At 38.6% G+C, this 15,528-nt stretch overlaps 1 protein-coding gene across 1 annotated transcript in view; it reads left to right on the top strand.

Moving 5' to 3' along the window:
* The first annotated feature begins 4,862 nt into the window (after positions 1-4,862).
* LOC124615999 (ejaculatory bulb-specific protein 3-like) overlaps positions 4,863-15,528 on the top strand; it is a 32,020-nt gene continuing 21,354 nt past the window's right edge. The window contains exon 1 of the mRNA XM_047144210.1: positions 4,863-5,004. Within this exon, the coding sequence (XP_047000166.1) occupies positions 4,933-5,004 (72 nt within the window). The 5' untranslated portion in view covers positions 4,863-4,932. The remainder of the gene's footprint in view (positions 5,005-15,528) is intronic.

Raw genomic sequence — 15,528 nt, 5'->3', positions numbered from 1 at the left:
CCATCTTAGTAAAAAAAATAATAGCAGCAGTTTTAAATTGAATTTTTAAACAGACATAAATCTTGATGGACAGTTATTGCGATAATAAGAACCCACTCAGAGGTAATAAATTCCACTGAGAATGTGAATAATCTTAAAATATTGTGCAAACAGCATGTTATTGTGGTCTTCAATCCAGAGACTGGTTTGATGCAGCTCTACATGCTACTCTATCCTGTGCAAGATTTTTCATCTCCCAGTACCTACTGCAACCTACATCCTTCTGAATCTGTTTAGTGTATTCATCTCTTGATCTCTCCCTACGATTTTTAGCATCAACGCTTCCCTCCGACACTAAATTGGTGATCCCTTGATGCCTAAGAACATGTCCCTACCAACCGATCCCTTCGTCTAGTCAACTCCTCTCCAATTCTATTCCTTACCTCCTCGTTAGTTATGTGATCTACCCACCTAATCTTCAGCATTCTTCTGTATCACCACCTTTCGAAAGCTTCTGTTCTCTTCTTGTCTAAACTATTTATCGTCCATCTTTCACTTCCATACAAGGGTACACTACATACAAATAATTTCAGAAACGACTTCCCGACACATCATTGCATTCGTCTCGATAGCCGCTATCAGAAAATAAGTACCAAACTATAGTATCCCATTTAAAGAAACAAAGTTGGCCTTCATATCTCCGACGCGATCCCATCTAGCAACAAAAAACCAATGTCATATTATGGGCTCCGTTGTCCCATCCAACATTTGTCCCACAAACTTTTCAGCTCCTATCATAATCTCGGAGTTATTCTAGGTGGCAATAGTTAGTGACTCACACTGTATATCTTTCAGATGACTATTTTTGGTACAACAATCGCTATTCTGGGTAATGGGAGATGAAAAATCTTGCACAGGATAGAGTAGCATGGAGAACTATTAATAGCTGAATATATCTTCATAAATTCACACACCTTACACAGTTTGCTGATATTCTTTGAAATAAAATTGAAAAATTTGGTCGATTTTGAATAAAAATGTGCACGAGCAGGATTCGAACACGGTACCTGCAGCGCAGTGACCATGGACCTTTTCCGCTGCGCTACGCTGACTTGCTTGGAATATATGTAATGTTACGGATGTACAATGCGTGCAATGAACTCCAAAATCGATTTTTTTCAAAAACCAAGGCCCTTCCGTAAAAAACCAGCCAGGTACTAAGGGTAAGTGCCTCAACATCAAAATCCGTGATTTATAGTATGGAGGGTCCACTTGTAAGTCACATCAGAGCCACTTGTACAAGCCTGAAATTTGTTTTCCTTCTCAACTTTCGGTTTTTTGAGCCGTCAGTCTTCTGAGTGATTTGATTCAGGCCGCCACGAATTCCTCTCCTGTGCCAACCTCTCATCTTACTGTCTTCGGAATTGTGAGGAATTTCCGGAAGTCTGACGGTATCTTACCAGACTCATACATTATACACACCAAAATGAATAGTCGTTTTGTTGCTACTTCCCCTAATGATTTTAGAAATTATGATGGAATGTTATCGATCCCTTCTGCCTTTTTTGATCCTAAGTCCTCCAAAGCTCTTTCAAATTCTGCTTCTACGAGTAATACTGGATCCCCCATCTGTTCTAATTCGACTCCTGTTTCTTCTTCTATAACATTAGTTAAATCTTCCCCCACACAGAGGCCTTCAATGTACTCTTTACACCTATCTACTCTCTCCTCTGTACTTAACAGCGGAAATCCCGTTGCACTCTTACCCTTACAACACTTATCTCACCGAAGGCTATTTTCACATTCCCATATGCCGAGTCAGTCCTTACGACAATAATGTCTTTTTCAGCTTCTTCACATTTTTCAACCAGCCATTTCGTCCTAGCTTCACTGCACTTCCTATTTATTTCATTCCTCAGTGACTTTTATTTCTATATTCATGAATTTCCCGGAACATTTTTGTACTTTCTTCTGTCATCGATCAACTCAAGTACTTCTTCTTTTACCTAAGGCTTCTTTGCAGTTACCTTCTTTGTGACTGTGTTTCTCTTTCCAACTTCTGTTAGTGCCTTTTTAGAGATATCCATTCCAACCATACTGCGTACTAGGCTATTCTTAGAGAACTTGAAGTGTATCTCGTCATTCTTTAATACTTCCACAACCTACTTCTTTGCGTATTGATCCTTCCTGACTAATCTCTTCAAATTCAGCCAGCTCTTCATCACCACTACATTGCGATATGAGTCTATATCTGCTCCTGGGTACGCCTTACAACCCAGTATCTGATTTCGGAATCTCTGTCTGATCATGAAGTAATCTAACTGAAATCTTCCTGTATCGCACGGCCTTTTCCTCGTATACCTCTTCTTCTTGTGATTCTTGAACAGAGTTATATCTCTTATGAACTGAAATTTGTTACGGAACTCTCTCATTCCTTGTCCCAAGCCTATATTCTCCTGTAACCTCTTCTTCTACTACTTCCCCTACAACCTCATTCCATTCCCCCATTACTATTAGATTTTCATCTCCCTTTACGTACTGTATTATGTTTCAATATCCTCATATACTCTATCTCTTCATCTCCAGCTTGTGACGTTGGCATGTATACCTTAACTATCGTTTTTGGAGTTGGTTTGCTGTAGATTCAGATAAGAACATCTCTATCACTGCATTTTCACAGTAACACAGTCTCTGCCCTTCCTACCTGTTGAGAAAAAATCCTTCTCCCGTTATACCATTTTCTGCTGCTGTTGATATTAGCCTATACTTATCTGACCAGAAATCTCTTTCTTTTTTCCATTCTACTTCACTGACCTCTACTATATATAGATCGATCATTTGAATTCCCCTTTTCAGATTTTCCAACTTCCCTACCAGCTTCAAGTTTCTTTCTTTGCTATTCATATTTTTTCTCACGGTCACCTACCTCTTGGCAGTGCCCTGCCGGAGATCCGAATGGGGTCTATTTCAGAGTCTTTTGCCAATGGACAGATCATTATGACACTTCTTCAATTACAGGCCAAATGTCCTGTGGATACGCGTTATGTATCTTTAATGCAATAGTTTCCATTGCCTTCTGCATCCTCATGCATTTTATCGTTGCTGATTCTGCCGCCTTTAGGGGCAGATTTCCACCCTATGGACAAGAGAGTGACCTGAACCCCTGTCCGCGCTTCCACCCTCTTTTGACGGGGCCGCTGGCTGAATGAGGGTGACCTCTTATGCCGGAAGTCTTCTGCCACCAATTCTGATTATTACTTAGTATTTAAGCGGTGGTAGGTTTCGAGCCTGGGATCGAGACGTTTATGAATGACGCTACCTCTAGACCACCGGTGCTCAAATGGTTCAAATGGTTCTGTGCACTATGGGACTTAACATCTGAGGTCATCAGTCCCCTAGAACTTAGAACTACATAAACCTAACTAACCTAAGGACGTTACACACATCCATGCGCGAGGCAGGATTCGAACCTGTAACCGTAGTGGTCGTGCGGTTCCAGACTGAAGCTCCTAGAACCGCTCGGCCACAGTGGCCGGCACCACGGGTGCTTGCGTTTACTCCGCTGCTAAATTTAAATACTTATCCCATCGTTCAACAAGGCGCTAAATACTGCAGTATAAAATTCTTGTGACAGTTTTCGTATCTAACGAATGACCTATCGGGATCAGACAGCTTTATTCGGTTCCTTGAACAGCTACAGTCGGCAAGACCGATGTGTCCTGGGGGTAGCGAAGTACCCTTTGACGGTGTAACAAAGTGAAATCACTGGATAACCAGTGCGGCCAGAACGTTCCTTCTTCGATAGTTTTCCTTGTCCTTTGCGGAATTCCTGCATCCAACTGAAAACAAATTTCTATAAAATTTCTAACCGTATACGGAACGAATTTCGCTAAGGGCGATCATGCGGACAGTCCCTCGGGTCACAGAAGTCGCGTTGTTGTAGTCGGGCACAAATTCATAGAACACGTACCATGTTAGATTGCAGATCATTAACCATTGGCCGTGGAATATTGCTTAATCACTACATTCCACGTAATTTGTTATGTACTGCCACTTTCTAGTTTCGTTGAGGTGCGAAATTCTGCGATATTCTGGCATTTTTGACTTATTTATTGATTCACTCTTGTATATACAAAAAAGTCTTCAAAAACTGTCCCTGCAACACACATGTTGGGAGATAATCCAAGTATCAACATCATTTTAGGTATTGGTATCGATATCAATTTCTATTCCTTTGGTCACTTAGTCATCGCGATCTTCTGGTAGTGTTGCAACATAGGATGGTACCTCGAAACTGGTATTCGAGATTCAAATCTCCATCTAGCCAGCCATATATAGATTTTATGCCATTTTTCCGAAAATACGTACAGCCAAAATTCCGGGATGATACCTTTGGAAAGACCACAGCCCAGATATTGAAGTTCATCTGCCGTCAGAACACGGTCTTCCAAAGGACGTCACACCCTATCCCTTCTTATTCTTTACTTTCAAAACGAATGAACTAATGTATAGGAAACCAACTCCAGGAAGAAGGGGAACAACGATGTAGTCTGAAGAAACTGGTTGGTGTGTAGGTATCCCTATATTCATAATACACACGGAATGCAAGACTGAGCGTAAGTGAACCACTCTTCCGCTCGTTTCGTATTCAGCGTTAGCAAACTGACTCGGCAGAATGTCTCTAGAAAGACTCTTTTTCTTACAAACGACATTCAGGGCCGAAACTATTAACATCAGTTTGTTAAGTGACTCGCGTGTACCGTGAGAAAAACACTATGCCGAAGGGAGAGTCTGTTTCTAAATGACACACCTCGTGCACCGAGAGGCAGAAACGTATGAAAATTGCCCAGTGTCACGAAGAGTGTGACGCACAGACTCCATCAGCAAAGGTTCTAGTGACCGCGACCAATATAAAGACAGAACGCGGCCTCTTTGCGCCACCACACGTCCGACATGTCGTCTGCAGTACCCTTTCTGGTGTTCCTCAGCTTCCTCGTTGCCGTCACAGCATCTGCGTCGGCACAGGTAAGTTGCTACCAGAAATATGGATTTCGTTTCTATGATACCCAGAAAGTTATAGTGCTTTGATAATACTAAAATTTGAAAACGCTATTGTTATTTATTTTGCGTTTAGTTTTATTCTCGCGTGTTGACTGCGGGTTACGTAAGAATAATCGCACAAAGCCTTTAGTAGCCAAAGAGATTCGCATTTACGAGTAGTAATTATAGTACCATCATCATTCGTGGTAGAAACTACATAATCTTCTAAATTAACCTACAAGTAAGTTGAGAGTTTTGTTAAAGAAGAGAGCAGTTATTGGCTTCTTTGTTAATCTATGTCTCCAAATGTTATTTTAATGCAACAAGAATCAGATTTGAAGTGACCGTTATGTCAAATGCTACATGTGCATGGCGCAAACAACTTGAACTGGTTGCGTCAGTTCTGTTTATTGATTTCCTTCTTCTTCTTCTTCTTCTTCATTTCTTCGTTTACCTAAAAAGCATTCGTCATTTAACCACTTTAACCACTTTTCTTTATTGGACACTACAGAGATGTCAGTTTCAGTAGCGAAACTGAAGTGCGCTGTGCTCTGGCTAAAAGATACAATATGTAAGTCTTATCATAAGCGATATCACACATGAGTAAGGGCTTCAGAAACAACTGGAATTTCAATTTAAATTTCCTATAAATATTCTAAAACGGACCGTTTCTCTGCTGACTTTCAATAACACTTTCTAGTACAAAATGTTTTCATACCATCTGGGTTCAGCAATGTTGTGAGAGTTCCTTGCCCAGAATTCGAATCAGTAGCGCAATATATTTTTATGTGCAAAAGTACACCAATAATTGAGTTAGTAGTCAGGACAGTGCCGGAAATGTCCTCTTTCTCTCCGGAATGATTGTCCCCTGATATCCTCAGAACCAAATAGAGATGGTTTCGAGAAAAGGAAACAATGATACATAATATAAAAAAATCCTGATACCTCGACGTTGTTCTTCGTTTATGAAGCCAGAAGGCGTTCCAGTTGAAGAAGACAGTTTATTCTCTCCAACATTCCGGAGGAAATCCATCATTCGAGCTAGGTTATAGGTTATTACAATATGAAATGAAAATTTTTAATAGCTTACACGATGTTTGTTGACTGTCCATTTGGCGTATCACATCTAAAAATAATATAGTTCAAATGGTTCTGAGCACTATGGGACCTAACATCCATGGTCATCAGTCCCCTAGAACTTAGAACTACTTAAACCTAACTAACCTAAGGACAACACACAACATCCAGTCATCACGAGGCAGAGAAAAATAATATAGTCACCGATTCAGGGCGCGAATTGTGAAATATAATTACCTCCACCGCACATGAGTGAAGACTTGGATCTTCTAAGCGCCCTCGTTGTCGAAAGGAAAATGCGAAAAGGGTTCGACAAGCCTACATACAAATTGATAGTGTGGCAATGAAATCTGAGAACGGTAGTTGTAACTGAAGTCGCTCATTTTCTATTACTATCTTGTGATGGTCTAAAGAATTTCAAAGTTTTGGTCGACACAATGTCGTATTTTGTACACAAGAAAAAGTGCTGTTAGACCGCCGCAAATTTAGCTGTCGGCCACTAACTGAACCAAAGTTCTAAGTCACAAGTGCAAGGATAATTAAAGTGTTTTAACGCGTACCCACTGACTAATCCACCCAGGTACCTTAAGATAATACGTCACAGAGTTCTTCTGGCAGTCGGCAGCAGTTACTGGTCGCTAGAGACGTAACAACAGCTTGGGGTGGGCTTGAATCAAACAGTTACAATTCTTATAGCTTCTGAACAAGATATGACATGTAGTTTTCACGGTTGTAACAGTATTACTTACAATTACTTCATCTATGGATAAGACAGTACATTTATTCTCCTTATGCCACATACATAACTACTGAACCTATAGGTTTAATTATTGTAATTCGTTTGCTTGATTCACACGTATTATTTTAACTCGTACTTGATGAAGTCTACCAGAATTACTACTACTTCTGCAGAATTTTTAGTACTTTCATCAACAGATGAATAAACAACAAATTTCGTGTGTCTCTTTGGTGCGCCACGTTATGAGTCTTTATCGCGACTCATCATTTGAACAAACGTATTCTTTAACAATGGAACTTCCCTTGGGCAGTGGTCTCAGGAAAAACTTACTGACGGTTCGATAAACTGTTTTAGCTACTAGCTGAAAACATTTTCTGATCCTCGATATCAAAAGATAATAGTAACAAGTGAAAATTTATTTAGGTTGTTCTATAGATTAGTAATAATACGAAAATGGTGTCACTTGCCTAAAGAGAGTGTTGCGACGAACACTGTCTGTTTGGCTACCCCCAAGTTACCTACATTTTTCGTCACTGAAAAATTTGTCATTTCGATGTTGTATGTCCTCGTAAACCGTCCAGTAGTAAGGATGAGTCGACAAAAGGAAAACCTTGTGTAATTGCCGATGGTTGGACTAAGTTTCCCCTCTGACAAATTAAATACTGGTTATTCGTGGTTTCTCCCATTAGCTTCATATGAATACAGTGGTATTTCATGAATAAATGTTTCACGGATTTCATGCCACCTCTGTTTTTTATGAATACGCCAGGTTTCATCGACTTTCCTTGTCTTCATCATCAGGAGTTATTTGTCAGCCGTGCGGTACTTTATTTACGAGGGGATTCCAAAAGTAACGCAATATTTTTTTTTTTTTTTTTTTTTGTGAGAGCAGGATGGGTTTATTGGACATTCCAATACACCACATTACATCTACATCCACATCTACATTTATACTCCGCAAGCCACCCAACGGTGTGTGGCGGAGGGCACTTTACGTGACACTGTCATTACCTCCCTGATGATCAACGCCCTGAGGAAGAACAAGGCAATGGAAACCACTGCATTAAAGACACATAATGTGTATCTACGGGACATGTGGCTATAATTGAAAAAGTGTCATGATGATCTCTCCATTGGTAAAATACTGCGGAATTGTCCCTCATTCGGATCTCAGAGATGCGACTGCCAAGGGGGAGCTGACCATGGGAAAAAGGGTAAATACCCGACGAAAGAATAATATTCTACGAGTCAGAGCGTCAAATGTCAGAAGCTTGAACGTGGAAGGAAACTTAGAAAATCTGAAAATTATCATTGTAGATATAGAGGGGCTCAGTGAAGTGTAATGGTAAGTAGAAATAGATATCTGGTCGTAATATTAGCAGCACCAGAAAATGACATGACGGGAGTATGGGTCGTTCTGAACAGGAAGACAGGGCAGAGAGTGCGTTACTGTGAACAGTTCAATGATAGGGTTCTTCCCACCAGATTGACAGCAAACCATCACGGACAAGGACAGTTCTTATATACATGGCAACATCGCAAACCGGAGATGAAGAGACAGAGGAAGTATATGAGGATATTGAACAGATAATGCAGAGCATAAAGGGAGGCAAATGCCTATTGACTTTAGTGGCCTGGGATGTGCTTGTACGCGAAAAAGTAGAAGAAAGAGTTACAGAGGGATATGTGTTTGGTACTAGGAACGAGACAGGAGAAAGACTAATTGAGTTCTGCATTCAATTTCAGTTGGTAATATAAATATTCTGTTCGAGAATCACAAGAGGAGGAAGTGTAATTAGAAAAGACCAGGAGGTAGGGAAGATTTCAGTTAGATTGCATCACAGTCAGACAGATATTCCGAAATCAGATACTTGATTGTAAGGCGTACACAGGAGGAGATATAGTGCAAATCACAATAAACCAGTGATGAAGAGTAGGTTGAAGTTAAAGAGACTAGTCAGTAAGACTCAGTAGGCAAAGAAGTGAGAAACTAAGTACTGAGGTATGAAGATATACGCTTCACACTATTACACGACTGTAGACACTATTACACGAAATAGCTCAGTAGGCAGTATACTGAAGAGGAATGGACATCTCTAAAAATAGCAGTCAGATGCGTTGTAGATTAGATTAGATTAGATTCATACTAGTTACATGGATCATGAATATGATATTTCGTAATGATGTGGAACGAGTCAAATTTTCCAATACATGACATAATTAAGTTAATTTAACAACATACTTAAGTTAATATAACAACTTTTTCATTTTTTGTGTTTTTTTATTTTTATTTTTTTATTTTTTATTTTTTAAATATTTTTTTGTTTTTTTTTTTAATTTATATCTAAAAATTCCTCTATGGAGTAGAAGGAGTTGTCATTCAGAAATTCTTTTAATTTCTTCTTAAATACTTGTTGGTTATCTGTCAGACTTTTGATACTATTTGGGAAGTGACCACAGACTTAAGTGCCAGTATAATTCACCCCTTTCTGTGCAAAAGTTAGATTTAATCTTGAATAGTGAAGATCATCCTTTCTCCTAGTATTGTAGTTATGCGCACTGCTATTACTTTTGAATTGGGTTTGGTTGTTAATAACAAATTTCATAAGAGAGTATATATACTGAGAAGCTACTGTGAATATCCCTAGATCCTTAAATAAATGTCTGCAGGATGATCTTGGGTGGACTCCAGCTATTATTCTGATTACACACTTTTGTGCAATAAATACTTTATTCCTCAGTGATGAATTACCCCAAAATATGATGCCATATGAAAGCAATGAGTGAAAATAGGCGTAGTAAGCTAATTTACTAAGATGTTTATCACCAAAATTTGCAATGACCCTTATTGCATAAGTAGCTGAACTCAAACGTTTCAGCAGATCATCAATGTGTTTCTTCCAATTTAATCTCTCATCAATGGACACACCTAAAATTTGGAATATTCTACCTTAGCTATATGCTTCTGATTAAGGTCTATATTTATTAATGGCGTCATACCATTCACTGTACGGAACTGTATGTACTGTGTCTTATCAAAATTCAGTGAGAGTCCGTTTACAAGGAACCACTTAGTAATTTTCTGAAAGACAGTATTGACAATTTCATCAGTTAATTCTTGTTTGTCAGGTGTGATTACTATACTTGTATCATCAGCAAAGAGAACTAACTTTGCCTCTTCATGAATATAGAATGGCAAGTCATTAATATATATTAAGAACAACAAAGGACCCAAGACTGACCCTTGTGGAACCCCATTCTTGATAGTTCCCCAGTTTGAGGAATGTGCTGATCTTAGCATATTATGAGAACTACTTATTTCAACTTTCTGCACTCTTCCAGTTAGGCACGAATTAAACCATTTGTGCACTGTCCCACTCATGCCAGAATACTTGAGCTTGTCTAGCATGGGTGGTGTCCGGTTATTCAGATCATTCAAAATTTGATTGGTGAAAGCATATATGGCATTTTCTGTTGAACAACCTTTCTGGAAACCAAACTGACATTTTGTTAGTACTTCATTGTTACAGATATGTGAAGCTACTCTTGAATACATTACTTTCTCAAAAATTTTGGATAAAGCTGTTAGAAGGGAGATTGGACAGTAATTGTTGACATCAGATCTATCCCCCTTTTTATGCAAAGGTATAACAATAGCATATTTCAGTCTATCAGGGAAAATGCCCTGTTCCAGAGAGCTATTACACAGGTGGCTGAGAATCTTACTTATCTGTTGAGAACAAGCTTTTAGTATTTTGCTGGAAATGCCATCAATTCCATGTGAGTTTTTGCTTTTAAGCAAGTTTATTATTTTCCTAATTTCAGAGGGAGAAGTGGGTGAGATTTCAATTGTATCAAATTGCATAGGTATGGCCTCTTCCATTAACAGCCTAGCATCTTCTGATGAACACCTGGATCCTACTATATCCACAACATTTAGAAAATGATTATTAAAAATATTTTCAACTTCTGACTTTTTGTTTGTAAAGTTTTCATTCAATTTGATGGTAATACTGTCTTCCTGTGCTCTTGGTTGACCTGTTTCTCTTTTAATAATTTTCCAAATTGTTTTAATTTTATTATCAGAGTTGCTTATTTCAGACATGATACACATACTTCTGGATTTTTTAATAACTTTTCTTAATATAACACAGTTGTTTTTATAATGTTTGATAGTTTTTGTGTCACTACTCTTTCATGCTGTCAGATACATTTCCCATTTCCGGTTACAAGATATTTTTATACCCTTAATAAGCCATGGTTTGTTACAAGGTTTCTTACGAGTATATTTAACCATTTTCTTGGGGAAGCAGTTTTCAAATGCATTTACAAAAATGTAGTGAAATAAATTATATTTTAAATTGGCTTCAGGTTCACGGTACACCTGATCCCAGTCTAATTGCTGTAGGCTTTCCCTGAAATTTGCAATTGTTAAATCGTTGACTGAACGTACTACTTTGGAGGACTGTTTAGTATTGCTGAATGGAGCTATGTCATATATTGTAACTAGCTGTGCACCATGATCAGAAAGACCATTCTCAACAGGCTGAGAATTTATCTGGTTAAACTTATCTTGGTCTATAAAGAAGTTATCTATCAGTGAGCTGCTATCCTTTACCACCCGAGTAGGAAAATCAATAACGGGTGTCAAATTGAAAGAACCGAGTAATACTTCAAGATCATTTTTCCTATTACCCTCTTTCAGAGAATCTACATTGAAGTCCCCACAAATAATAATTTGCTTCCCCCTGTCTGACAGATAGCACAACAAGGAGTCCAAATTTTTCAGAAATAGATGAAAATTTCCTGATGGGGACCCATATACAGTTACAATTATAAATGTCCCTTTATTTAATTTAAGCTCACAGGCACATGCTTCTATATGTTTCTCTACACAAAACTTTTTTGTTTCTATACTTTTTGCACAATGATAACTTTTGACATATATCGCAACTCCTCCTTTCTCCTTATTTCCTCTCATTACATGTGCAGAGAGCTTATATCCACTTGCATTTACCTTATCCATATCAGTAACAATGTGATTCTCAGACAGGCACAGTATATCTATTTCATCCTCAGCTTCTAAATCTTCTAAACAAACCAGAAGCTCATCTATTTTATTCTTTAAACTCCCAATATTTTGATGAAATATACTTACATTATTTTTGATTATACTTTTATGAGAACCTTTCCTTATTCTAACATTTGCAGTACTCTCCTGTCTGAGTTTCTCATTGTGCTTAGGCCTAGTTGCTATACCAGTGGTCACATGGTGTTCAGAGAGGCAGATTATGTCAACTTGGTTGGGTGACTTTAATTCATCAATGCAATTACCTAGGACTGAGATACAACTTGGTGGAGATAAAATTTCTGGTGATTGGTGAAAATTTATAATTGACAGCTGTGATTGGTGATCCAATGTGCTAGAATTGTGCTGCTTAATTTCTTTCCTAAACTGAAGATTTGTTTCAATCCTGACCTCTCGTAGAACTTGACATCTTTCTATCTTACCTATCCTAAAAAAGGTGCTGCTCCAACACCTGTAACCACTGGTATTTTACCATTCATGGCAGTGCCTCCCCCCCTTAAATTTCCTGCTATTACCCTAGCCAGTTTCCCCTTCCCTTTCCTTTTGTGAGTAAAGAAAAGCGTAAGTACAAAGAACGTATCTGCCTAGAAACATGGGTAACAGAAGCAACAGTTCAGTTAATCAATGAAAGAAGGAATTATAAAAATATTGAGGGAAATTCAGGAATAAAGAAATACAAGTCGCTAAGGACTGAAATAAATAGGACGTGCAGGGGAACTAAGACAAAATTGCTGTATTAAAAACGAAAAGAAATCGAAAGAGAAATGATTGTCGGAAGGACTGATACAGCGTATAATAAAGTCAAAGCAGCCTTCAATGAAATTAAACGCGAGGGTGGTAACATTAAGACTGCAACGGTAGTTCCACTGTTAAATGCAGAGGAGAGAGCAGACAGGTGGAAACAGCACGTTGAAGGCCTCTATTAGGGGGAATATTTGTCTGATGTGATAGAAGAAGGAACTGGAGTCGATTTATAAGAAGTAGAGGATTCAGTATTAGAATCAGAATTTACTCGTAATATAGCTTGGCTACACTTATGGTCAAACAAGGCAGAAGGGATGGACAACACGCCATCAGAATTTCTAAAATCTGTGAGGGAGTGGCAACATAACGACTATTCACATTGGTGTGTAGAATATGAGTGTGGCGATATTTCCTGACTTTCGGAAAAATATCATCCACACAAAAATGTCATCCACACAGTTGTCATGAGTCCAAGACCGACAAGAGCGAGAATTATCTCACAGTCAGCTTAACAGTTCACTCATCCAAGCTGCTGACAAGAATAACATACAGAAGAATGGAGAAGAAAACTGAGAATGTGTTAGATGACTATCAGATCGGCCTTAGAAAAGGGCAGAGAGGCAATTCTCAAGTTGAGTTTCATAATGGAAGAAACATTCATAGGTTTTTTCGACCTGGAAAAAGCGTTAGACAATGTCAAACGGTGCAAATTCTGAGAAAATAGGGGGAAGCCATAGAGAGAGACGGGTAATATACCAAATGTTCAACAGCCAAGGGGGAAATATCAAAATTGGATGACCAAGATCAAAGTGCTCGTATTAAACAGGGTGTAATTCAGGGATGTAGTCTTTTGCCCCTACTGTTCAATTTGTACATCGAAGGAGGAATGACGGAAATAAAAGAAAGGTTCAGGAATGGAATCAAAATTCAAGGTGAAAAGGATATTACTGATACGATTCGCTGACGACATTGCTATCCTGGCTGAAAGCGAAAAAGAATTACGTGGTCTGCTGCATATCGATTGAGAGTAAATCGCAGAAAGAGTGATGAGAAGTGCCAGAAACGAGTACAGCGAGAAACTTAAATCAGGACTGGTGATCACGAAATAGATGAAATTAAGGAATTCTACTACCTAGGCAGCAAAATAACCAATGATGGACGGAACAAGGATGTATACTATCGCCTCCCCAAGTTAACTGCAATAATGTACTAATTCTCTCTTGGAATGAATGTATCCTGTACTGGGCGACTGTGCAGATAAAAAAAATGAAAAGAAAACATGAATGTAATGAATGTTTGTGAAGTTAATTGCAGAACTTTTCCTTACAAAAATCTTGAAGATTCTCTGAAAATATTATTATGATTATTATAGTTATTATTTCATCGCAAACAATAGAGGTCCGCTGAAAGAAGAATTCTTCTTCTGTGTGTCGGCGATGTCGATCCCAGGACTCCACAGCTGCGGCGATCGGCGATTTAGTATTGATGGCTCTGCACAATCTCAAAGAAACAGGAGCGTAAAGAAACAGGGAGCAGATCCTTAATCGTGTAGTGAGAATAAATCCACGTCCGGGCTACTGAATGTTACTTTTGAGAAAAGACGACAACCTCGCTCGTCGCTGGTTTTGATACGTGTTATTATAAATTCGATGTAGGCTCTTGAAATTATTGTCGCCACAGGATGTAAATCTCGCTGGTAAAACTTAAACATACATAATGTCCAATATGAAGTGCCATGTTTTCAAAAGAATGAATTACCTTTTTCCAGCCGTTTATTCATCAAGATGAGGTCTTGATGAGGTACAATGATTTTTAATCCTTCCACCTTTTCTTTATAGAGACCCACCATTAAATTCACAATTTTGATTGCAATGGCGGACTATCTCTTTCATACAACAATATGAGTTCCAATGATTTTTAATCCTTCCACCTATTCTATATAGAGACCCAACATTAAATTCACAATTTTGATTGCAATGGGGGACTATCTCTTTCGTACAACAGTATATACATCTCTTCTCTTCTGCTAGGAAGACAACACAAAACAAAACAAAAAAAAATAAGAAATGACATCTAAGTCGGCTAACAAAGCCAGAGATACAGTGTACAACAGTCTCTCTTTAGCATCGCTGCTGCCACTCGCTGCTGCTATATCTTTGAGTGTCAATATTACCGTCATGGTTTTCAATATATAAAACAATTTATAGCTTTCTTAGTCAGTCCAGATTGGAGGTACAAAAACTATGCATTGCATTTCAAAACATATGCGAAGTAAACATTTGGCCACTACCAGCTGTTGTCCCAGCTAAAGTTGTTATTCTACGTTGTAATCGCAACGGCTTCTTTGATGACAGAACTCCAGTAGTCAGTTGCATGGGATGAAATTTTTGTTTCATCAATCGTAACATAACTGTGTTTGTATATGATTCTGTGCTCAACAACAGCAGAGTTGTGGAAATGTAATGTGGCTTCGTATTTCTGGGCACCGTTCTGAAATCGTTCGCAAGATCTGATCAATGAAACTACTACGGCATTCACAATTTGTCCAGAAGCACTGAGACCAAGGGTCTCTTTAATTTTCTTGCGTGGTCCAAAACTGAACTGAATGCATTGTCTGCCAGGGACAACCAGTTTTAACTGTCGTAGCTCTGACGAATGAAAGGAGTGCGATAGGTTTATCACTAGACATTGCTTACTTTATGTAGCCGCTTTCCTGCAACGCCTTTTTCAGATATCTGATCTCGGATCCCAGGTGGACCTTCTCAGTTAGAGTTTTAGCTCTATGTATCAGCGTGTTTAAAATAGCACTCATTTGGCCTGGATGAAGTATAGGTCAGTATTTGGTGGTTTCCGGTAAACA

The sequence above is a fragment of the Schistocerca americana genome, chromosome 5 (genome assembly GCF_021461395.2).
Source record: "Schistocerca americana isolate TAMUIC-IGC-003095 chromosome 5, iqSchAmer2.1, whole genome shotgun sequence".
Classification (NCBI taxonomy): Eukaryota; Metazoa; Arthropoda; class Insecta; order Orthoptera; family Acrididae; genus Schistocerca; species Schistocerca americana.
The sequence above is the reverse complement of the archived record's forward strand: the minus strand, read 5'-3'. Positions and strand labels throughout refer to the sequence as shown.